Genomic DNA, 23,856 nt, shown 5'->3' on the forward strand with positions numbered 1-23,856 from the left:
TTACAAATCAAAAGCGCCTCCCAATCTGACCAATTAAATACAAGATTTACTAAAGAATGCTATTTAAATTACATATCCTGGATTACCAGGGGACCCAACACATGTGATTCTGTTTTGATGGACAACATAAAAGAATCACATGAAGGCACTTACCTTGGGGGCAAAATGAGCAAGTAATAAGCTGTCAGTAACTGAAGTATTTGCATCACTTTCCAAGATGTCAATTCCAAAATCTCTGCATGCATAAACCTGGAAGTTTTTCAGGTGAAGATTGCTACTTCTAAAAATCTATAAAACAACAGCATATATTATGTCAAAGGTCTGAGGCTGGGGTTTTCTTGCAGACTTCCTGTAGCTTCTGTCATTATTGATGAAGTATAAACAAGCATGCTATACCATATTTAAGCAGCTTTTGTCCATCGATATCTGTGCGGGCATCCCAAAGTTGCCGTGAGGTCAGCACTAACTAGTCCCCTTTGGTAACATCCCCTCTGTACTTTTCATTTCTCCTCCTAACAACTGATGCATTAAAAGGTCAATGTGAATTCTTCGTGTACCTAAAGTAAACTTGCAACTGTCAAGTAACACAAAATTAACGGAGAAAAACAGAGCATCCAAGAACTCCAGTACTTAACATTTTCCTCGGTGTTGTATATGTTTACTAATATTGTCGGAAAATTGTAAATATGAAATAAGTAATTCAGCATGACTACAGACTCAAAATATGTTATATGCATATATAATGATGACAGCTTGGGCTGGTGACCCTAAACAAGGATCAAGTATTAACGAAACGAGCTTGTTAGAGTTGAATCACACTAGCTTGGGGGACAGAGCCCTTGGTTTTTACCTAGCACTCATATTAACTAATTATGTGACCTTGGGCAAGACATTTAACTTTTCCTAGGCCTCAGCTCAACCACCCTGAAAATCAGGGTGCTGTTAGGACTACCAGTTAACCTTACACAGTCGCCTCTTTGTTTACTAAATAGGGTCATGCTTACGTTCGTACCTTAAAGTGGGAGTTCCCTATTAATTAAGGCCAGGGAAGCCTTGATTTATCACAGTATAGTGCTTCTACTTGTCGATCAGTCTTTGTGCTTGAATTTTCAAGAACTGAATAGCTTGCATTTCCCACTATGTATGTGCTGACAGCTTTTATAAAATAATAGATCTTTGAAGACACGTTTATGTAAACAAAATAGTTACGATCTGAACTGATAACTTGACAACAGTTACCTAATTACAGGCATCAGCCCTTCTGCAAGGCACGAATTGCTTCCCTGCAAAAGAGGGATTTGTCACCTCTATATTTATAATGCTTATGGGAAACAAAGTACTTTATCAAATTTAATGAGAAGAAAATGCTTAATACAATAGGGATTCTTCCTGTTAGCTAACCCAGTTTTGTATTTTGGGACTTTCCCAAATAGTTCTCCTTATGTTGGATAGGTGAAATAAATGCCTAACTTTCTTACTGTGACTTAATTATATGTTTTTATTCTATTTACTGAATGCCCTATAGATATATTTCTTCATCTGTGTATCTTAGGCTCCCTATTTCTACGTGGCAGAGACCAAATGTATGTAATTTTCTCTCTGTAGCACCAAATAGTGACCCTGGATAATTTTCATATGGTGCTGGTAATAGTGAGCATACAAAGCTTTCTTATAAGACATCACTGAAATAATGAAAATTAAATGGATAACATGAACATTGTTTCCTTTCAAGGAAAATAGGAGAAAACTTGGCTCATTGATGAAGGTAAGAATGCCACCTTGAGCTGGAATTTTTGCGTATCAGTGACGAACAGAACTTTTCCTTACAATGGAAACATGTACTACTCAGGATATTAGGGTATCAAATGCACAACTTTTGGAGTCTGGATTCTGCACCTGGTTTTGCTGCTAACAAACTCTGTGACCTTTGGCAAGTCCCTTTACTTTCTGAACCTTAATTTTTTCTCTCTAAATAGGCATGTGAGGGGAAGAACAGATGACCCCTATGATCTTTCTTGGTTGCAAATCTGTACGATTCTGTTGTTCCCTATTAGAGCTGCTGGAAAATCGCCAGACAGGCAATGAACTAACCCTGGCTTACTGACTAGGGATCTGTTCAGGCAACAACTATTTCACACACACCTATGATGCTGTTGGTTCCTTAAAGCTGTGAGAATATCGCAAGGCTCCCCCAACAGCAACTCATCCCCCTTTAAGTAGAGATGCACAATAAATCACCACGAGAACAAAAAACTAAAGAAACATACCTGGGCACCACCTGCACTTCCCCAAACCGTGAAATTTTGGAACAGGGTGGGACCAGTGACATTATCCCAAGTTGGCTGAAACTTAGGGTATACAAAGAGGCCACACCTAGGAAGAAAGATAAAGAGTGAAATTCAGCCAATTTCTGCATTCCAAATGTCTCACTTTTTCTCATTGGAAAATATAAAACTAAAGGTACTGAATAAGGGAGAGTGAAGAGGAGACCTGCGAGCCTTCTCTCTGACTGTCACTGCCTATCCCTCAGCCTTTCCCTTCTGTCACCCTCTGTGACCTGCTCCTGCATCTCAACAAGACACAGATTGCCATGGTCCCATTCCATTCTCTCAGCCCTTCTAGAGTCATCCCCTTCCTAGGAGCCTGGATCCCCCTGCCTAGCCCTTCAGAACACGAGCCTCACTCTTCCATCAGTCCATTCTAGATCCATCCCTTGGCTGCAACAGCAGATACCAGCCCCTGTAATCCCTGCAACTTTTGTGCTTCTCCCTGAAATGCCTTAGCATTGTGCTATTTTGGATACCTTCTCCCCTCACATCCCAGGGCTGCTGAGAGCTGCTAGATAAAAGACTTCATAATCTTAATAATAATTTCATGACACATGTACTAATTCTAGCCTCAGCCGGCACTTCAACATGGCGGAGCAATGGTGCTTAATCCTTATTCCACGCTCCTTATCATTTCCCATCATTGCAGTATTATTTCACTATTATTAACATAACTACTATCAGAATTATTTATATCGAGGAATTCCCCAGCAGTCCAGTGGTTAGGTCTCCATACTTTCACTGTTGAGGGTGTGGGTTCAATCCCTGGTAGGGGAACTAAGATCTCGCATGCCGCATTGCATGGCCAAAAAAATAATAATAATAAATAAATAAACTGTTTAATAGAATTATTTATATCAATTATTGAGTTCCTACCATATTCGAGATGGTCTCTTAGGTGCGTTATAGAAGTCATCTCTAATTTTCACATCAAACTTTCACTAGAGATCTGTCCCTATTTCACAAATAAAGGATCTAACTCTTTAAAAAAAAAAAAAAAAAAGGCAGTTTACTCAAAGTCCAGATTTGAATCGGGGCCTGACTGATTCTGAAGTTCACATTTTTCCCATGTTCCCACCATGTTTCCCAGTCCTTGCTCTTAGCAGACGACCTTATCCTCTAAATAGCAAAGACTTTGAACGAGCTCCTCTCATCTCAGTGTGCAAGTCACAGGCAAAGAGCCTCTTCTCCAAACTTCATCTGCCCACTCAACTCCTGAGCTCAGGCACTCTGGCTTCCCAGGTGCCCCCAGTCTGTTGGGAGTTTAATTCATCTCTCTATTGAATTCTCCTCTGGCCACAAAAGGTGCCCTCTGTCCTATGCCCCTTCAAGTGACCTCTCTCTCTTTCCCTTCCCTTCACCACCAAATTTATTATCCAAGATGCTCACTCAGACACATCATTAAATCTCACATGGATGCCAAGCATTACACAACCCTCTCTGTGAGTGTTGTGCAAAAAAATGTTAAACCATAAGGCTTACACCCAAAATGTAGATGAACTTCCCCCAAGTTACCTCGTACAAGAATGTGCACTGTTCCGGGTAAAGGAAAGAAGTGGAGCTTGGGATGTTTGGTTGGTCACAAGGTGAAAAAAGTAGCCATAGCCAGCAGCACACACCCTGTTTCCCTATGGAAATTAAGGATAGTTAAATCATAGTCAGTCCATTACAATAAGGCTGCTGGAAAGAAACACTCTTCTATGTGCTCATTCTGCTTTTTCACTTACTTGCTGCCAAGGTATATTGATATACCTTGGTTCAAAAATACGCTCATTCCAATAAAGAAGATGTGGTATGTGTATATACAGATATATAGATACACACACACACACACACACACACACACACACTGGAATATTACTCAGCCATTGAAAAGAATGGAATAATGCCATTTGCAACAGCATGGATGGATGGACCTAGAGATTATCATACTAAGTGAAGTAAGTCAGATAGAGAAAGACAAACACCATATGATATCACTTATATGTGGAATCTAAACTACAACACAAATGAACATATCTACAAAACAGAAACAGACTCACGGACATAGAGAACACACTTGTGGTTGCCAAGGGGTGGGGGAGTGGCAAGGATTAGGAGTCTGGGATTAGCTGATGCAAACTATTATACATAAAATGGATAAACAACAAGGCCCTACTGTATAGCACAGAAAACTATATTCAGTATCCTGTGATAAACCATAATGGAAAAGAATATGAAAAAGAATATACATATGTGTAACTGAGTCACTGTGATGTACAGCAGAAATTAAACACAACATTGTAAATCTAAAAATATATATATATGCTCATTCCTCTTCCTCCAGGCAGTTCAATTTGACTGTACTTTGTCCACCTCGATAGCTGGCATCTCATGTTAAAACGTCCTTGTAAATTTCCACAGTGAGAAGCTTACTTGTGTCACTTCATACAAGCTCTCCTCTTTAGTGTGTAAAAAATACTCGGGAGCAAAGTCGTCCCTAAAGCCAAGTCTCCACAGAGTGTTCTCTCTGATCCTTTGAACAGAAGAAAAAAACTGAGATTATCTGCAATGGTTATTTAATATCAGTGCAGATGTTAAGGGATATGCACGTTGGGATGAGACACAGAAAATGGTTAGAACTGAAAGAGGAAGTTCTGACCCACTCAAGGACAGAGCTCTTCCTCCTAGCCTTTTAGAGAGCTCGAGGAGTTTATTATACTACACTGTGAGTAAGGATTAAGACCAAAGACCGCAATCACACCCTTTGAATCATAGCTGTTCTCTGTTTATCCTTAGGTTAGCAAACTCATTTCATCCCATAGCTTCAGCCATTCTAGACTAATATTTTATTGGCTTTAATTCTTAAATGAAGGGACTTTAGGTATTATTAAAGGCAGCCCTCTGAACTTGGGTGACCCACTGACAGTCATTATATAGCAGTACTCCCTACAGAAGGGGATTTTAAAAAGTCTGTTACTCTCTGGGAGTGCCACATGTTCCACACGCATGTGCGCACACACATACACACAAACACACACACATACGCACAAGCACACAGAAGCAAGCAAAGTCAGTATGGAAGAAAAACTGAAATAGGATGTTTTAAAACAAACAATACTCAACTCCTGGCTTACGTGAGAGAAGGAACCAGTACCCCAGCACCTGGAGGCCGTCAGCCTCTGGGGAAGTATGAATGAGGGCCAGAGTTGACACTGAGATGGGAGGCCTGGCCAGCAGGCAGCAGCTGGGACCTGGCCAGGGGAGCCAGCGCTTGCTGACACAACCACAGGTACCGTTTCCTGAACATCAGCCGTCAGTTCACTGTGGGCACTGAAGGCTCTCTCACCCTGGGTTTCTGTAATCCACCAGCCATGCCTCCTCTTTCACTCCATTACAGATCACCTTCTTTCTTTGTGCACTAGTGGCCCATTCTTTATTGCACTTCATTCTTTTGGATTCTAAGCATTTCTCCAATTTTCTGAGGCCACTTAAAATTCCAATCACATGTCTTACCACATACTAAAAGTGACTTTTGGACATCATTGAATATGAAGCTGAATCACTATTCAAGATGTTAACATGACTTCAGGACACCTGGGCCATCTCTAGGACCCCAGTTATCTTGGGGTGGCAGAGTCTGGAGCTGTGGTTGTCAGCCAGGGATGATATTGTTCCCCAGAGAGCATCTGGAAATCTCTGGAGACTGTTTTCATTGTCACACTCAGAGGGAGAGGGGTTTTACTAGTATTAAGTGGATAGAGACCAGGGATGCTGTTATATAGAGGATAGCCTCTCACAAATGTGAGAGGCCCCAAATGTTAATACAAGCACGGTTAAAAAAAAAAAAAAAAAAGTCTAAAGTCTTCACTTGTTCTTGAAGTAACCCATACCCACTTTCCAGTATCCCATCTCCAAATTTTGATGGAAAGACCAACCTAAACATAAAAACATGGTTAATTACAATAAGAATACTTTGACAGTTTTTACTGGGAGGGTATTTATATCTTTTTAAACAACCAAATCTGCCACTAGACACTCCCCCAGTAAGAACACTTACTGGCATTGGATCAGTTATCTCAATTCTTCCCTCATGCTAGAAAACAAGACTTGCACTTATGATCCTCAGTTTTGGAATAATCACTGTCATTGGGCTGGTAAACACAAGCATCCAATAGAAGCACCAAATACAAGTGCCCTCATAGAAACACAAGCAAGTAATATGGCTGTTGATTCTGTTATGATTACACCACTGGAACCTTCCTCGGGGAAGCACATATGGAGCTCCACCTTCCACACAGCCGGCGTTGAGTGGCTGTGTCTCTACCACCCCCATGAGCCATGAGAAAGGCCATGAGTATATAAGAATTGAGGGTTAGGGAATGGGGGCTTCTGAAACACCCACCTTTTCTGCAAGTATACAAACAATAAGAAAGGTGCACTGGGACTTCCCCGGCGGTCCTGTGGTTAGGTCTCTGCACTTCTACTGCAGGGGGTTTGGGTTCAATCCCTGGTCAGGGCACTAAGATCCCACATGCCTCGCAGCACAGCCAAAAAAAAAAAAAAGAAAGGTGCACTAGAGGCTAGAAATGATCATCTCACTTGGACGTACACCTCTATTTCATTACCAACAAGATGCTAAACCCTTACCATGACTCCATGAGGAAGGGAAAGATTCAAACATATGCAGAATATATTTCAAGGACTTCATCCTCATTCATCACCTTGGCCATACAGGTGCTCAGAGAGCATGTATTTTGAATGAATGAACAGATTTGTTGAATCATCTTCCCTGGTGTCAACAGTATTTTTGGAGCATCTGGGTGGTCATATATAAATGCTTTCCAAGTGCATTTATAGTTGGGCAGGATATTGCAACTTCGGTCTTCTGTTAGCCAATAAGGCTCACTTTTCTTTTAAAAGAAGCACTTGAACAGTCAGATGACATTACTTTCCAGCTCTTTTTACTCTGCATTCCAGTTGGGTATGCTACAAACGATTTGTGAGCAGAAACCACATATGTATGCAGGCAGCCGGCGGCTTGTGGGGAAGGGTTTAAGGCAAGCAGGGAATTTTGTGTGGAAATCAATTCTTTGCGGAAGTCAATGTATTATGGACATTCAAGCAAGAGAAATTCCAGAGAGAAATTAACTGCCCAAGTAAGCCAGTTCCTTGTGGTGTGCATCTGTAGTCACTAAAAAAAAATGAGTTAACCCTTCAGGCAGCTCTTAAATATACATTAGCTATTGAGTGGAGAGAGCTAGAGAGCTGAAATCGGCCTTTAAACACAGAATTCCTTACAAAATTGATTCACGAACCAGAACAAATTCCCCTCAAATTAAATGGATGTTTTCAAAGGGCTGGTCTTCAGGGGGTTTCTGTTGGCTGTTCTAAACAGGGGTCTGGTCGTGGGAAATGTCCAATGCCCACAGACACATGGGATATTCTGGAGCTCTGGGAGTGAACAGTCTCTCAGTGATGGAGAGCAAAGACCTTCCAGCCTGAGGTCAACATAGGTTATGTCTCCTGGAAAGACAAAGCCTCTGGACAGATAAGAAACACCCATAAAGGAGTCAGAGACTCAGATGCTGGAGTGCGGTGGGGAGACAGCCTGGAAATGAAGTGCTCCGGACACTGCAAGGTGATGCATGCAAAGCCTGGCAAAGCCTATCTAAGGAGTATACAAAGGAATATTCCAAGTTCCTTGTACATTCAGATGGGAATATCATGTTGAGTCCTCACTAGCAAGAAGGCACAAAGCTCAGGTTTTGCTTCTCAGAAAAACTGCCCTGGACCTGGCTCAGCAGCAGCCTGGGCAGGGAGGCAGGCAGACCACTTGTGGCTATGAAAACTAAAAAGGAATATCGCACTTGAAATCCCCTTATACCAAGCAGGGTTGAGGGTGAGTGAACTGTAAAGATGGCTTCCTGGGAGCCGAGGTGAATTCCATGCACTGGGCAGAGCATTCGGTCCTAGGCTCTGTGTCCGAGCATTCCAGGAACAATGTACAACCACAAATAACTGCAGAGACTTAATTAAGGATCAGCTCCGTTTCTTCCTGTCTACCTGCCAGGCCAGAGATTTTAAAGTCAACTTCTGTATGTAGGAGAGAGGGTTTAGGCTTTCTGGATTGGTTGCCCAGCCACTAGGATTAGGTCACCTTCAAGTGTAAATAAGGGCTTTCATTTACATAACAGTCTTGTCCCCATGTCCATTTCCAGGTTTTGCCATTGCTCTATGGCGATGGTTATGGTTATGTTACCATTGCGGGAAGCTGGGGGAAGGACACACAGGAAATCTCTGTTCTATTTTTGCAACTTCTGAGTCTAAAATTATTTCAAAATTAGAAGTTTAAAAAAGAAAGAGCCTAATGAATCACAGTAATACAGTGGCTTTAAAAAAATGTTTTGCCAAACTGCAAGGAAACTGAAAAGCAAGGTGGGTAAAGGGGTCACAAAAACTGACCACATGCAAGGCTTGGCTCCATCCTCTTAAGGGGCAGTCAGCTCTGAACCACTCACAGAGCAGAACATAAACGCCATGCCTCGTGAGACAGTTCCTCACAATATAAGGGATATCTCTCTCTTGAGCATCAGAACAACACTGGAAGAGGACAGGTTTCACACACACACACACACACACGCACACACACACACCCCTCACCACTACCACTGCCACCCTTATCGTTGTTATTGTAGCCTCATTATCACTTTGGGATAAAAATATATTTCTAAAATATATTTTTCAAAGCACTCTGTGTATCATCCACATAGGACACACCTAATAAACACTAGCTTACTGTTTGCCCACTGACTGAAATGACCTTCGGTGGCACTAAGAGAAGTTCCTACTTTTTAGGTTCTGACACATACTCCCAGCCACACCAATGTCCTTGGTTGTGGCACACTCCAGACAATAGACTATGAAAGAGACAGCACAGTGGAACCCCAGTGGCGCAGCTGCAAAATTGGAGAGGACTGTGCAAAATTTAACACTGAGAGGTGAATTCCACAGGATCTAAATGCTGACACAGATGAAACATCTTACTTGTCAGTCATCAAAATGATTGCGGGATCTTGGAATCTATTTTTATTTTCCTTTTTCTTCCCGCTATTCTTTGATTATGGAATTATACCTACAGCCATTCATTCATTATATTTCATTAATTTTTACTGAGCAACTATTACATTTCAGATGCTGTGCTAAGGTCTAAAAGTTAATAAGCTAATGAAAAGAGCACTACAGAATTTTAAGATCATTGAAGATGAAAATGTCAGGGATTTACCTAATGAATATACTTAATGAATTTACATTACCAGCTTAAACTAAAATCTCATTCTCCAAACACATGCATTGTATTATTTTTCAATTTTGTAAAGTGGATACAAGAGGAAGAAAGTAAATGGATGGAAAGGGAAGGCATCTAGCAGAGAACAATTTGTTTGTTTGCTCAAATTTTTCAAATTTGCTCAATTTTTCAAATTTGAGCTCAAATTTGCTCAAATTTTTCATTGCTTTCTAGGCACTGTTCTGCAGGTCAATCTGCAAAGACTCAAGTGACCTATAAGTTTGTAGGTGGCTCTCTGGTTCTCTGCACCTATATAGCCAGCTCATTTCTTTTGTTTTGTTTTGCTTGTTTGTTTTGTGTTAGTTTCAGGTGTACAGCAAAGTGATTCAGTTATATATACATATATATATATGTATGTGTATATATATACATATATATATTTTTTTTCAGATTCTTTTCCATTATAGGTTATTGCAAGATACTGAATATAGTTCTCTGTGCTATACAGTAGGTCCTTGCTGTTTATCCACTTTATATATAGTAGCTGGTATCTGTTAATCCCAAACTCCTAATTTACCCCGCTCCCCCCTTTACCCCTTGGTAACCATAAGCTTGTTTTCTGTTTGTGAGGCTGTTTCTGTTTTGTAAGTAAGCTCTTCTGTATCATTTTTTTTAGATTCCACATATAAGTGATATCATATGGTATTTGTCTCTTTCTTTGACTTACTTCACCTTAGTATGATAATCTCTAGGTCCATTCATGTTGCTGCAAATGGTATTGTTTCATTCTTTTTATGGCTGAGTAATATTCCATTTATATATATATATATATACCACATCTTGTTTATCCATTCATCTGTTGATAGACACTTAGGTCGCTTCCATGTCTTGGAAGCATTGCAAAGAGTGCTGCTATGAACACTGAGGTGACGTATCTTTTCAAACTAGATATACGCCCAGGACTGGGATTGCTGGGTCATATGGTAACTCTATTTTTAGTTTTTTAAGGAGCCTACATACTGTTCTCTGTGGTAACTGCTCGTCAGCTCATTTCTTACTAGTCAAGTAGTAGCCAGAACACCCACCCAGGAGGCAATGAGCTACCCAGTGAAGCAAAGCCAGGCAGCACCTCTGACACTCAATGTGGGATTTAGATACATTCCAGCCTCCTGAAGGAAAATGACCTGGGCAACCCTGAGGGTCTACTACTTCAGAGTAGTCAAGATTATGTTACCCAAGAAACTAGGCAAAAACATAACTCTTTAACCCCCAAAGCTTGCTGGCATAATTGTGCAGCAAGCCCTGTGGTCACCAACGAGTTAAACGTCACTCTCATTGTTCTGCGTCTACAGGTTGGTTTCCTTCAATCCATGCACTGCTGCCTCCTGTCCTCACTGGCACCTTAGCTGCCCCCATTAGGCACCAAAAATAGTGTGTAAGCACTGTGCTTGGAATAAAGGTAATTAAGAGTCTGGCGGGGGCTTCCAGGTGGCGCAGTGGTTGAGAATCCGCCCGCCGATGCAGGGGACACGGGTTCATGCCCCGGTCCGGGAAGATGCCACATGCCGCGGAGCGGCTGGGCCCGTGAGCCATGGCTGCTGAGCCTGCACGTCCAGAGCCTGTGCTCCGCAACGGGAGAGGCCACAACAGTGAGAGGCCCACGTACAGCAAAAAAAAAAAAAAAAAGAGTCTGGCAGAGGGTTGAGGAGATAGCCATGACTTTTATTATGGGTTATTCAGCTGGGGGTAATTAAAAACAGATGATCAGAGAGGGAGAAGTTCCTTCTCTCTGGTCCTCAGAAACCTGGCATAACTGTCACGACACAGTAGGTACGCGGAGCCCAGTCCTGAAGACTGAGACCCTTAACCCTTTCATAGATGGTCCATGGGACAAAATTATTGGAAAAGGGGAAACTAAATGGCCTTCCTGCTACTCTGATGCAATTCCTCATTCACGGATCTATAGTTAAACTACCAGAAAAATTAATTTCTTAAAGTGTTTAGAGAGAAATTTACCAAGAAGAAGTAATGTTAAGTTGTATTAAATAATGGGATAAAAACCAAGGCCATCAGAGTGTATAGCTGACCCTTGAACAATGCAGGGGTTGGGAGTGCCAACTCTCTACACAGTCAAAAATCCGCATATAATTTATAGTCCACCTTCCATATATATGATCCCTCGGTGTCCATGGTTCCACATCCAAGGATTCAGCTAACTGTGGATAGTGTGGTAGTGTAATATTTACTATTGAAAGAAATCCAAGTGTAAGTGGACCCATGCAGTTCAAACCCGTGTTGTTCAAGGGTCAAATGTAATTCATTCATCCTGGAATGTGATGTGATCTCATGCACCTCGTGACTCTGCTGACCCTCAGTTTTGAACACCCTTAAAGGGCAACAATATGACCACATTAGTATAGTAACATAGTGAAGATTTAGTAAGTAATTATTATTGGAATCGAGACCAAATTCAGCAACCACAGCAGACGGCTCAGGAAGATATTTTAGTTTGCATTAATCTAAATGACCAGAAAATAATCAATATCTACTTTGTTTTGCTTTGTATAAATATTGCTTCAAAGGGTGTTCACGGGAATTCTGAGGGAAGTGATAGCATTTACCCTGAAGCACTGTTTAACCCAAAATCATAAAGTTGTTTCCTGTTACCACTGTGCAGCTAGTAGATGCTGCATACCACACCACTGATGCTGCCACTCTGGTTAACTTCCAGAGTGAATTTTGTGCCTCTCATTTCTGACCGTCCTGGGAGCTGAAGATCTTACCTCTACAACATTGGTGGGATCCCGGATGTAGATACCAGAGGGTGTCATCATTTCAGTACTGGAAAGTCCCTCGGCGCCAGAAACACTGATGATCACATTGTTTCTTATTATATTCCCCTGTTCTGACCAGTCTAATTTAAGAAAAGGGGATTCACCAACATAATTAAAATGTTCTCAACTCAACGTTCTTATTTCTACTAATACACGTTATAGTTCTCATCATGCATATACGTACATGTATATATATAAACATCTAGTGTGTTCAACAAATTTAAGATATCTAACATACTGCCAGCAGGCTTGTCTATAAAATGTATGTGACTTAAATGGATGATAACAGTTTTAAAACCAATTTACATATTTACCATTTTCTCTTCCAGGAATAACCTCCCAAGGGATATAACTTATCTCGGGGGATGTACCTAAGAACAAAAGATCATGTTAGCTCAGCACGTTTCATGCCACCCAGGAAAATGAGAGATGCTGAAATACTATTTCTTTTTCTTGGTGTGGCTTGTCTTGATTTTGTGTTGTGTTTTTATCTATGAACCAGACAAACAGATTCATATTATGTGAACTTTTTAGTTCTAGAGTATCATGAATCAGAAGCTCATTTTAAATTAAAAAAATAATAACAAAGAGATAGATCTACCGTTTTACTTCTTAGGAAGAGTCTGACTCTCTTCGTAGTTAAATGTCACACACCCCTGTGTCAGGTCCAGCCCCATCCTTAGCTGTTTGAATTGGCCACCAGCCATCTGCATGCCCTTCTCTTCCCCTGGAAGAGCAGGAATGTCCTGGAGGAACAGGCTGGACAAGACCTGAGACCCTCACAGTCAAACCAGAGGTTTGAAATAGAAGAGAATAAAAGAGCACGGGCCATGCTACACAGAGATCAGCCACTTACGTGGTATCCACACAGAGCAACCCCACAGACCCCCTTTCTTCTAGGTCTTTAGGTGTCTGGGCTTCCCATGTCACTTCATGAGTCTGAGTGTGAAAACTCATCTTGCATGGATTGAGTACATTATCTAAAATGCACTGACAGATATTCTAATTCCATCACCTGTAATGCAGTAGATGTCAAGAGCCTCCAATTCATGATATCCAAGCACTCAAGGCCAAATTCCTCCTGCAGGTTTTCTTCCTTGCCTAGTTAATGTCTATTCCATATAATTGTTTCCTCCTAAAATAATATTGTTAGGGTACCTCCCTGAATTTCTGTTCCAGGTTTCAAAAAACTTTTCCCTTACAGCAACAAAAGTAAGAATAAGCAAAGTCAATCCTCCACGTGTTAGTCTGACTGCCCTGTAGCTGTCCTTTTCCAACCAAAAGACTTTCCTTCACCTGATGACTTCTATTGTCCTTAGCTCTTTGCCTTTTCGAGCTTGAGTTAGTTTACATGATCCATAATTTCCCACTAAACAGTTTCCCTCTCAGGGTTGGAAGCTTTCTAGTGTTTATCTTAACAGATCATTCCTAAATGAAACATACACATTTTCTCACTGATGATATCACAGAATTTATTTAAATAGACAACACTATCTAACAAGTACAGTTAGAGTCTTTCTGTGAAAACCTCTGATTTGCTTTTTTATTCCGATATAACCAAAGACCCATTGTTCATTAATACATTCACTTCTTTCAACAAATATAACTCCAAATGCACTAGTTAAGGTGCTAAGTGTGAAGGGGACAATGTTCACATGAAATCTGGTGGTAAAACACATGCTCAGAAACGTGATATATAATTTTTAAATCAATAAGTAATGATTGTTGGTAAAGGAGCTCAGACAGATGGACTTGCCTTGGGAGTGTGGGGGAGACACTCTTACAGGAGAAGAGTGGTATGAGCAGAAGGAAAGAGCCGTGCAAAGGCCCTGATGCAGGAGAAAGCGTGGTCTTTGGAAAGAATTAAAATAAAATAGGTCCGGGGCTTCCCTGGTGGCGCAGTGGTTGAGAGTCCGCCTGCCGATGCAGGGGACACGGGTTCGTGCCTTGGTCCGGGAAGATCCCACATGCCGCGGAGGGGCTGAGCCCCTGAGCCATGGCCGCTGGGTCTGCGTGTCCGGAGCCTGTGCTCCGCAACGGGAGAGGCCACAATGGTGAGAGGCCCGCGTACCGCAAAAAAAAAAAAAAAAAGGTCCGTGCAGTTAGAGTACACAACGAGAGGACAATAGCAGGATAAGTGTACCAAGGTTAATAAAGGCAAAATCACTAAGGGAGTCTTTTAAGCCAGAGTAAGGATTTTGGATTGTATTCTAAGAGAAATAAGCAGTTTTTAAAGGGCTTTAAGGAGAGGAGTGACATGATGCAATCTGAGATTGTTAAGGATAATTCTAGGCATCGCAAGGGGAATGAACTTTAGGAAACAAAAGTGGATACAAGTGACCATTTAGAAGATTCTTGAAACATGGGCTTCTTCAGCAAGCCACAAGAGCAGCAAAGAACAGAATTCAACATTTCTAACTCCTTGTTCAACATCCAGGTTTGACACTCCATGAGACTGCACAAAAACCTATTTATATGACTTCGAATTATTGTTAAAATTACTGACAATAAATTTTAAAATCTCCCATTATATATTTATTAATCTGAACTGAAATGCCATCTTTAAAAATCAGTTTCCTCAGAAACAGACTCAGAGACAGAGAATAGACTTGTGGTTGACAAGGAAGGGGTGGAGGAAGGAAGGATTGGGAGTGTGGGATTAGCAGATGCAAATTATTACATATAGGATGGATAAACAACAAGGTCCTACTGTATAGCACAGGGAACTATATTCAATATCCTGTGGCAAACCATAATGGAAAAGAATATGAAAAAGAATATATATATATATATATATATATATATATACATGTATAACTGAGTCATTGCTGTACAGAAGAAATTAACACAATGTTGTAAATCGACTATATCTCAATAAAATTTTAAAAATAAAAATAAATAAAAAATAAAAATCAGTTTCCTATTGGTAAAGCTTAGTTAGCCAATCAGTAATGACTAAATTTAAAATTAGAATTTTTAACTACGGCCTATTTCTAATGACCAGAGGCTAAAGTTTTTACAAATTGGAAATTTAAATTTGGGGATGATTCCTTTTAGAAAATGATGTGTCCTCCACCAGAATGCCAAAATTAAACAAGCTTGTTTCACTTACCCACCAGCAGTGTGTGGCCTAAAATATCGTAGAACATGTTACTGTCCACCTTCAGGCCCAAGGTCCTGGACAGGCTGAGGCCTCTGCTGAAAGATCGCCACACAGTACAGCCCTGCATGTAGGAACCTGAAAAGAAAAGAGGAAGGTACAAATTAGATGGGAATCTCGAAGGTTCCTCACATGCTGTTAATCATCTCCAAAGCAAGCCAGAATATAACTAAGAACATTCTCCCACACAATATATAAAACTCAAGAAATACGGAGTTGGCAGCATAAATCAAATCAAGAAAATGGGCAGCACAGACCAAGGTACACCAAAGATACCAAAGATAAGCAGGGTGGAATCCAAGGACCACGTGTTAGTAAAGAAAACCACCTGAGAAAGAGACAGTATGGCCAAACCACAGAGGAATACGTGGCCGTCAAGATTTCCAACTGGACGTCTTCTTTGGCATCTACTCTAATCACAATATGGTGGACAGCAGCTCAAAAGATGTTAAGGACGATGTGAAGAGCACTGCTTATGGACCAACACTGATCTCTGAAAACTGCCTCTGGCATGAGGAGAGGTAGTCATTATTTCCTGAGCTATGAAGTAATTTTTTAATTGAAGTATAGTTGATTTACAATGTTTCAGGTATATAGCAAAGTTATTGAATATAACCACCGTTGAATGCGGTGGTTTGTGAAACTGAAGGGGAAATACCCTCTACCACATTAAGAGACATTGACATTTTAGGAAAACCATTACACTGGCTCCATGGCATATTTTATGATCCCCAAATCATAAATCATGTATGTGGACTGAATCAATCAATGAATACATATTTACTGAGTATCAACTATATATTTCAGGAATTGTGCCTTGTGCCGGAGACATAAAGATGAATAAAACTAAGTAAATTCTGAACTTGTGTATCTTGAGTCTGATGGAAGAAACTCACATTAAAATAATAAAGATGTATTATTTGGATAGTAAAATTATAAATCCTCAAAAAGGAGTTTTGTATTATTTCCAGGTAGTGAGAGAGATTATATCAATACCAAGTGTCTGAAGTATTGGAAAAATGACTTTGGATTATGTAATAATTCGACTTTTAAATTGGGACTCTCAATAAAATTCTCAACTATGATGTCCCCTAGACACAGAGCCTGTAGATTCCTCTCGACCTCAGCTCCCCCAGTACCAGATGCCCTCACATCAGTCACCAGTGAGTTAACCCATCCATACCCACTCACGTAGGAAACACTGCCTGCTGCAGACTTTTCCTGACTCCAGACCTCCACCATAACGTCACTCCATCAGAATACGCCTGCCCATCTGAACAACCAGGAAGTACTAATGCGTTTACAGAGCTATCTATTGTGGGTGGAGGTCAGGGCTCAGTAAACCTTTAAAAGCAGCTTGCGTGCAAAGATTCCAACACTCTCCAACTCCAGTAACTGGGGACAGTTGGTCATACAGGTCATGGGAGTCTGTAGGGCATGAACCAATAAAGGATTCTTTGGCAAGCATGCCAGAAGTTTCTAACCTCTGTGTTAATGGGTTTCCCCCTCCCAGGAAACACATTTGCATTTTAACAGAGACCTACAGGAGATAATGTATTAATTCAGTGGATTTCAAACTTTTGTTAAGCACCAACTCCTTTTTCAAATAAAACTTAATGTATATAAATTTTTAAAAAGTGCAGGTACTCTGAAGCAGAGGCTGAGGAGGCAGATTAAGTGAATTTTTGATGGAGGGGTTGATTATGTTCATTGATAACTCATATGTGACTACTCCCCTCACTTCTACTGGAACCGGCCCACATCAAATATTCCTCAGCCTCATAAGCACCGTGAGAAGAAACAGAGAGAAGGACACAAAGATACTGATGGTCCTGATGTACTAGGGAAAGAGCCATGTGAGGAACCATCCTCCTATAGGGGGCATAGAAAGAAATAAATAAGGTGGAAGAGATCTGGAAAATTAGGATAAGTAGACATTCTTGGCATGCAGATGATTTGAAATAAGAAAAAAAAAATGCTGCAGCTGTCTAGCCAGGATCTTGCTTTCAATGACCTCAAGGATTACTTTGTCATTACCTGTTAAATTCCCGGCACCTCTCAAGGCCCACCTGAACCTCCAATACGCCCTGATGTGCTTTGCCAGGCATCAACCCCCAGAGCACCACCCTATCAGGAAGGCAAAGCTTGCATATGTGGGTGTTGAGGTGCTGAGGTCTGGGGAGCATAACTGTGAAACGGAGCTGCTGTCCTCATCACTCAGCATCTGTACCCAAGTCTCTCATCTCTGTATATCAGATTGGCATTGGCATTTTGCCCTGGATGCTCCCACATCCCTCCAACTTTATCTCAGAGCCTTTATCAGTACATCTGGTCATATTCCTCTTTTCTGATTCTGATCTTTTTTACCTACTTGTTCCCACCTGCCTTGGATGTCTCCTACTTCCTTCCTATCTCTTCAGGTCTGGCCAAGATCTGCACACTCTGCCCGCTCTATATCCCCTGGAAGAGTGCCTGGTTCTCAGCCATTCTCTCCCATTTTCCCAGCAGGAGATTCCTCTTCATTAGGACATCTTCACGAAGTGCTTTCCGCTAGCCTTGATTGATGATTTACGCTATTCAATGTCAATCTGCCTGCAGTCACAAAGCCAGTAAATTGTAGTGGCAGGATTCAAAACACAGAGTTGTGTGGTTCCCTCCACATCTGTTGTACCTATAGTGACATTTCTCAAAGGGTACTCCATGGACTACTTGTTCCAGAATAAGAAGGTTTGTTAAAAATTCAGATCTTGGGGGCTTCCCTGGTGGCGCAGTGGTTGAGAGTCTGCCTGCCGATGCAGGGGACACGGGTTCGTGCCCCGGTCTGGGAAGATCCCACATGCCGCGGAGCGGCTGGGCCCGTGAGCCATGGCCGCTGAGTCTGCGTGTCCGGAGCCTGTGCTCCACAACGGGAGAGGCCACAACAGTGAGAGGCCCGTGTACCACAAAAAAAAAAAAAAAAAAAAAAAAAAAATTCAGATCTCTAGGCCCACTTTATATCAGAATTTGTCTCAGCAGGGTCTCTAAGTGAGAATTTTAATAAGCTCCCCAAGTGACTTTTTAGGCATGTTAAAGTTTGAGAACCACAGATCTAGGGTATAGTTATCCATCTCTGATCCTCCCATGTCCCCACATACCACCTACCAGGACCCCCTGCATGGAGAGCCTAGAATATGGAAGAGGAAAGAAAAATGAGACGTTATGCCTGGGCCTCCTTACCTCTCAGAGCTCCCACCAGAGTCAGCGAGCTCACATGCTTACAGAAGGCTTGCCCCAAGTCCCGGAACTGCACTCCCTTCAACTGGACCCAGCTGGGCTCCTTCGGAAAAGACTGAATGATGACTCTGGCCCCCAGATCCCTGGATCCCAGCATCTTCTCACTCTTGAAATACAAACAGTTCTGCAAATCACCTGAAACACAGAACGAAGTCAAGGGGAGCAGAAGTATGTACAATATGCTTCGGGACAAATCTCCCAGTACGAAAGGCACTGTTGGCACAAAGGGCAAACCATGATTGTTTATTTCGTTTAATAATCTTACTTCCCTTTTCCTTTGATTCTCCTCTTTGGATTATTAATTAAAACATCCAATAACTAGGACATGATGTTGCCTTCACTCTATTATTTCCAGAAGCCCCCCAAATCAATCACCTTAATTACTGTCACAAAGAGGATGACTAGAACCCACAAACCCAACCTAAATAGATGTTTATTTCAATCCAAAAGATCCCCCGGAGGGAGTGTGCAATCAAATGACCCTCTCGTGGTGGATAATTGTAGGGAAGAGATGTGAGCGCTGAATGTAACCACGGCTCTTTTTAGTCTTGAGATGTCCAGTGGGGCTTTCCCGATATTTTGCGGCTTTATGGTTTGGAGGCACAGCAATCATGCCACTGAAGAAATGGCAGAGGGCTCCAGAGGAGTGACTGAGCAGCCCCCCACACCACGGCCTCCTTCCCAGCCGAGACCCTAGTGAGAACAGCAAACAGCATGAACATAGCACCACACGCAACTACCAAAGTGTTGTGACCTCAGGGTCCAGAAGCTTTGTGTTGACACATGGCATTTGGTGGTGTGGACTGACCTCAGGATGGAGAAGAAATCATCTCCTGAATTAACTCTCTATTATCCAGGTTAATAAACCAAAGAAGAAATGTCACTAATACAAAATGATGGACCATTCAACAGTCATTTGCCAGCACCCAAAGGATGAATATATAAGGTGAATAAAGAGGTGTTTTATATTTGTACACTTTGTCACAATTTTGATTATATATGACACTGATCCATAATGTTTTCCAGTGTCCAGGCCCCTTGTTATTGTATTTGGCTACCTTGTTCCCATACTTGAGCCCCACACAAAGAAGAGGTGAGTGACATATTATTTTTTTAATAAGGGTCTATGAATCTTGTTTTATTTTTAGAATTGGTTAGTAATGTTTAAAAGTTGTGGTGTAACTAGGGTTTTCTTTCCATTAGGAGACAACAGATTTATACTGGTGTAAACCTAGAAGCATGGTCTCTCTTGCAGCATGATCAAATGCCATGATCTGTACAATATGATCTGAGAATACCTGTATGAGAATTACCAAGAGAGTTTGAATAGACTGCAGGTCCCAATTCAGCAGAATTGTTAAAGTTGGCAGTCACTGGATTCTAACCCACTGGATGCAAACCTTTTTTTCAGGATGACACATTTATAAGCTAGATGACTAGAGGGGTGGGGAGTGGGATCAAGGTCCCTCTTACCCAACCACATCCCAACATTACACCCACAGGCATCTATACATAGGCATGACTAAAATCTTTAACTCCAGCCTTGACATTTCTTCCAGGCTCCAGACACTACCAGTCATCTCTACTCACGTGCTGGCCTGGCATCTCAGCCCTGACATGTACAAAATTAAACCATGATCTCCACCCTCCCACCCCCAAAACCTGTTCCTCTTCCCATCTCAATAAATAGCCTCCTCATCCATCCAAAGCTCATGCCTGGGAGTCATCCTTGACACCCACACCATCCTGGACCAAAGTTGACAAATGATATCTTCACAACATGTGAAAGCCTCATAATCCACAGCCTGGGAAACCAAAACATAACCTACTAAACTAACCATCCCTGAAATAGATGTTTAATAGGTACATCAGTGTGATTCAGTGCCTGTTATTCTTCTAGAAGATAAATTGACTTTTTCAACCACTTACTTAAAGTATGTGGTAATTTCACTCAGAAAACAAACTCTAAAAGTGGGGGTGGTGGAGGGAGGGAAGAGCCTTACAGGCCTAGCCCATAAGAATGTGCTGCCTGTATCCCTGACTCTGGTATTAAACAGTTTTCCTGAGAATTTTAGAAGAGGCCTGGAATCAGTGTCAAGACTTCATTATAACCTGGAAATTTAATTCAACTCTCCAGATTTCATTATTTAACAGGAATATTCTTCCCCATAAAAATAATTACTTTCTCAGGCAGATACTTTTGTCTATCTCTTTCACAAGGGGGTTGAAGGCAGGAGGGGAAATGATGACTTATCAAGAGCATTGTGAAAACTACAGAATATTAGGAACATGCACTTGAAAGAAGTCAACCATACCACTTATCATTGGACAGTAAGAACATTCTTTTTCAACCACTGGACTTCCCAGCAAAATGCTTCTCTACCTTCTGAAGCATTGGCCCTCTGGCATGAAGCAAGGAGCTGCACCCTCTCATCAGTGAGATTTCCCTGTATGGTAACACTCCTGCTGAGGAGAACCACCATGACCTTTAAGACATGGAGCTCTCCAGCCACCCAGTTCTCTGTGGAGTTGTGAGAATACCTGAAAAAAGAAAAAGAAAATGACACATCTGAAGATATCACCCAAAATCTTTGTTGTTGTTGTTGCATTATTTTTTTTAACATCTTTATTGGAGTATAACTGCTTTACAATGGTGTGTTAGTTTCTGCTTTATAACAAAGTGAATCAGTTATACATATACATATGTTCCCATATCTCTTCCCTCTTGCGTCTCCCTCCCTCCCACCCTCCCTATCCCACCCCTCTAGGTGGTCACAAAGCACCGAGCTGATCTCCCTGTGCTATGCAGCTGCTTCCCACTAGCTATCTATTTTACATTTGGTAGTGTATATATGTCAATGCTACTCCCTCACTTCGTCCCAGCTTCCCCTTCCCCTTCCCTGTGTCCTCAAGTCCATTCTCTACGTCTGTGTCTTTATTCCTGTCCTGCCGCTAGGTTCTTCAGAACCTTTTTTTTTTTTTTTAGATTCCATATATATGTGTTAGCATATGGCATTTGTTTTTCTCTTTCTGACTTATTTCGTTCTGCATGACAGACTCTAGGTCCATCCACCTCACTACAAATAACTCAATTTCGTTTCTTTTTATGGCTGAGTAATATTCCATTGTATATATGTGCCACATCTTCTTTACCCATTCATCTGTCAATGGACACTTAGGTTGCTTCCATGTCCTGGCTATTGTAAATAGAGCTGCAATGAACATTGTAGTGCATGAATCTTTTTGAATTATGGTTTTCTCTGGGTATATGCCCAGTAGTGGGATTGCTGGGTCATATGGTAGTTCTATTTTTAGTTTTTTTAAGGAACCTCCATACTGTTCTCCATAGTGGCTGTATCAATTTACATTCCCACCAACAGTGCAAGAGGATTCCCTTTTCTCCACACCCTCTCCAGTATTTATTGTTTGTAGATTTTTTGATGATGGCCATTCTGACAGGTATCACTCCAAATCTTATTAGGAATAGTAAGCCACTAAGTTAGCCTAATTCTCCATCTGGGGCTCTATTTCTTTAGAAAACTCAGATAAAGAAGAGTGAACTATCATCACAAGTATGCAAAAATTAGGAACTATGCTGACTATTGCACTGACCATCTACTGCAAGACGAAAGTTCTAGAGTCTTACCAGAGAAACTTATTTAAGAAGTCTTAATCTTCCAAATGTTTCATGCTTTGTAATCTTCTTGTCAAAATGTCTACTATTATTTAATGTAAAAATGCATTATCGAAAGACAAACAAATGTCAGACACCAACACAGTGAAGATCTCATCTTATTCCATCTAAAAGGAGCCAAGGTGACATGCAGTACCTCAACGGTGACCTCAGATGGAGGTCTGTATTCTGCGCAGTCTCCACAATGACAATCTCTTCCAAGGGCTTTGCACCTTCTGCACCCATCCCACTGATGACAATGACTTCATCCCCCGCGTGCCAGTCCACAGCATCTTCCAGAGCCAACACTGTGTCACGGGCATAGGCAGCTGCTCGAAGATGGGTGACCACTACTTCTGGGAGTGAACCTAAAGCAAATCCGAGGGAAACTTGCCTTTAGACATTTTAAAAACTTATTATGAACATGATGTTATTCAGCCAAAAAAATCCTGTGAAAGAAGAATCTGGGAAAGCAAGCTTCAGGCTCAATAGGCACCAATGGCTTCACTTTTTTGGATATTGGGTTTTTTTGTCTGTCACACAGGGACAATAAAAGTAATCCAGGGGGCTTCCCTGGTGGCGCAGTGGTTGAGAGTCTGCCTGCCGATGCAGGGGACACGGGTTCGTGTCCCGGTCCGGGAAGATCCCACATGCCGCGGAGCGGCTGGGCCCGTGAGCCATGGCCGCTGAGCCTGCGCGTCCGGAGCCTGTGCTCCGCAACGGGAGAGGTCGTAGCAGTGAGAGGCCGGAGTACAGCAAAAAAAAAAAAAAAAAAAAAAAAGTAATCCAGGATAGAGAATGATATGGGTGAAAAACACAGGAATTGGAGTCAGACTAACTTTACAGTTGAATCACAGTCTTGCCATAGTCTAACTATGTTTCTCTGGGTGATATACTTAAAGGTGGGTCTCAGTTTCCTCAGTTACAAAGCAGAAGCAGCAAAGCCTTCCCTCCTGGGGGTTTAGGACGATTCAATGAGAAAATATCTGTGAAACAACTAGCGTGGACCTTGCCACATAATAGACCCTCAATATATTTTAGTCTTCTCTCTTCCTTCCTTGCATCACACTGTTTTGAGGATGAAATTTGTCACCTCTTTCTTCTTCCAAGTAGACTCTCCAAGATAGAAGTTCACCATGTATTTCTAAACTGAAGACTTCAACTCACTGTACAAATAGTAATAGCAGAGTTAAAAGTCAAAATTACCCTCAGAATGGTTGTCCTAAGTCTCAGGGTATTAAGTGACACCCTTATACTGTAAGACAAGGTGTATCCAGGACAGGATGGCTCAGCAAAGCTGAACAAGGGGGAACGTGTGACTC

At 41.6% G+C, this 23,856-nt stretch overlaps 1 protein-coding gene across 1 annotated transcript in view; it reads right to left on the reverse strand.

The window, feature by feature from the left end:
- Positions 1-23,856, reverse strand: part of PKHD1 (PKHD1 ciliary IPT domain containing fibrocystin/polyductin) — a gene marked incomplete at its 3' end in the record, with an annotated part of 433,165 nt that overhangs the window by 230,486 nt on the left and 178,823 nt on the right. Inside the window, exons 38-46 of the mRNA XM_082637162.1 lie at positions 22,692-22,902; positions 21,245-21,402; positions 18,805-18,996; positions 15,541-15,666; positions 12,743-12,799; positions 12,378-12,508; positions 3,843-3,955; positions 2,268-2,373; positions 154-288 (exon numbers count right to left, since the gene is read on the reverse strand). Coding sequence (XP_082493288.1) covers positions 154-288; positions 2,268-2,373; positions 3,843-3,955; positions 12,378-12,508; positions 12,743-12,799; positions 15,541-15,666; positions 18,805-18,996; positions 21,245-21,402; positions 22,692-22,902 — 1,229 coding nt within the window. The remainder of the gene's footprint in view (positions 1-153; positions 289-2,267; positions 2,374-3,842; positions 3,956-12,377; positions 12,509-12,742; positions 12,800-15,540; positions 15,667-18,804; positions 18,997-21,244; positions 21,403-22,691; positions 22,903-23,856) is intronic.

Source organism: Mesoplodon mirus (assembly GCF_964341445.2).
Source record: "Mesoplodon mirus genome assembly, chromosome: 12".
Classification (NCBI taxonomy): Eukaryota; Metazoa; Chordata; class Mammalia; order Artiodactyla; family Ziphiidae; genus Mesoplodon; species Mesoplodon mirus.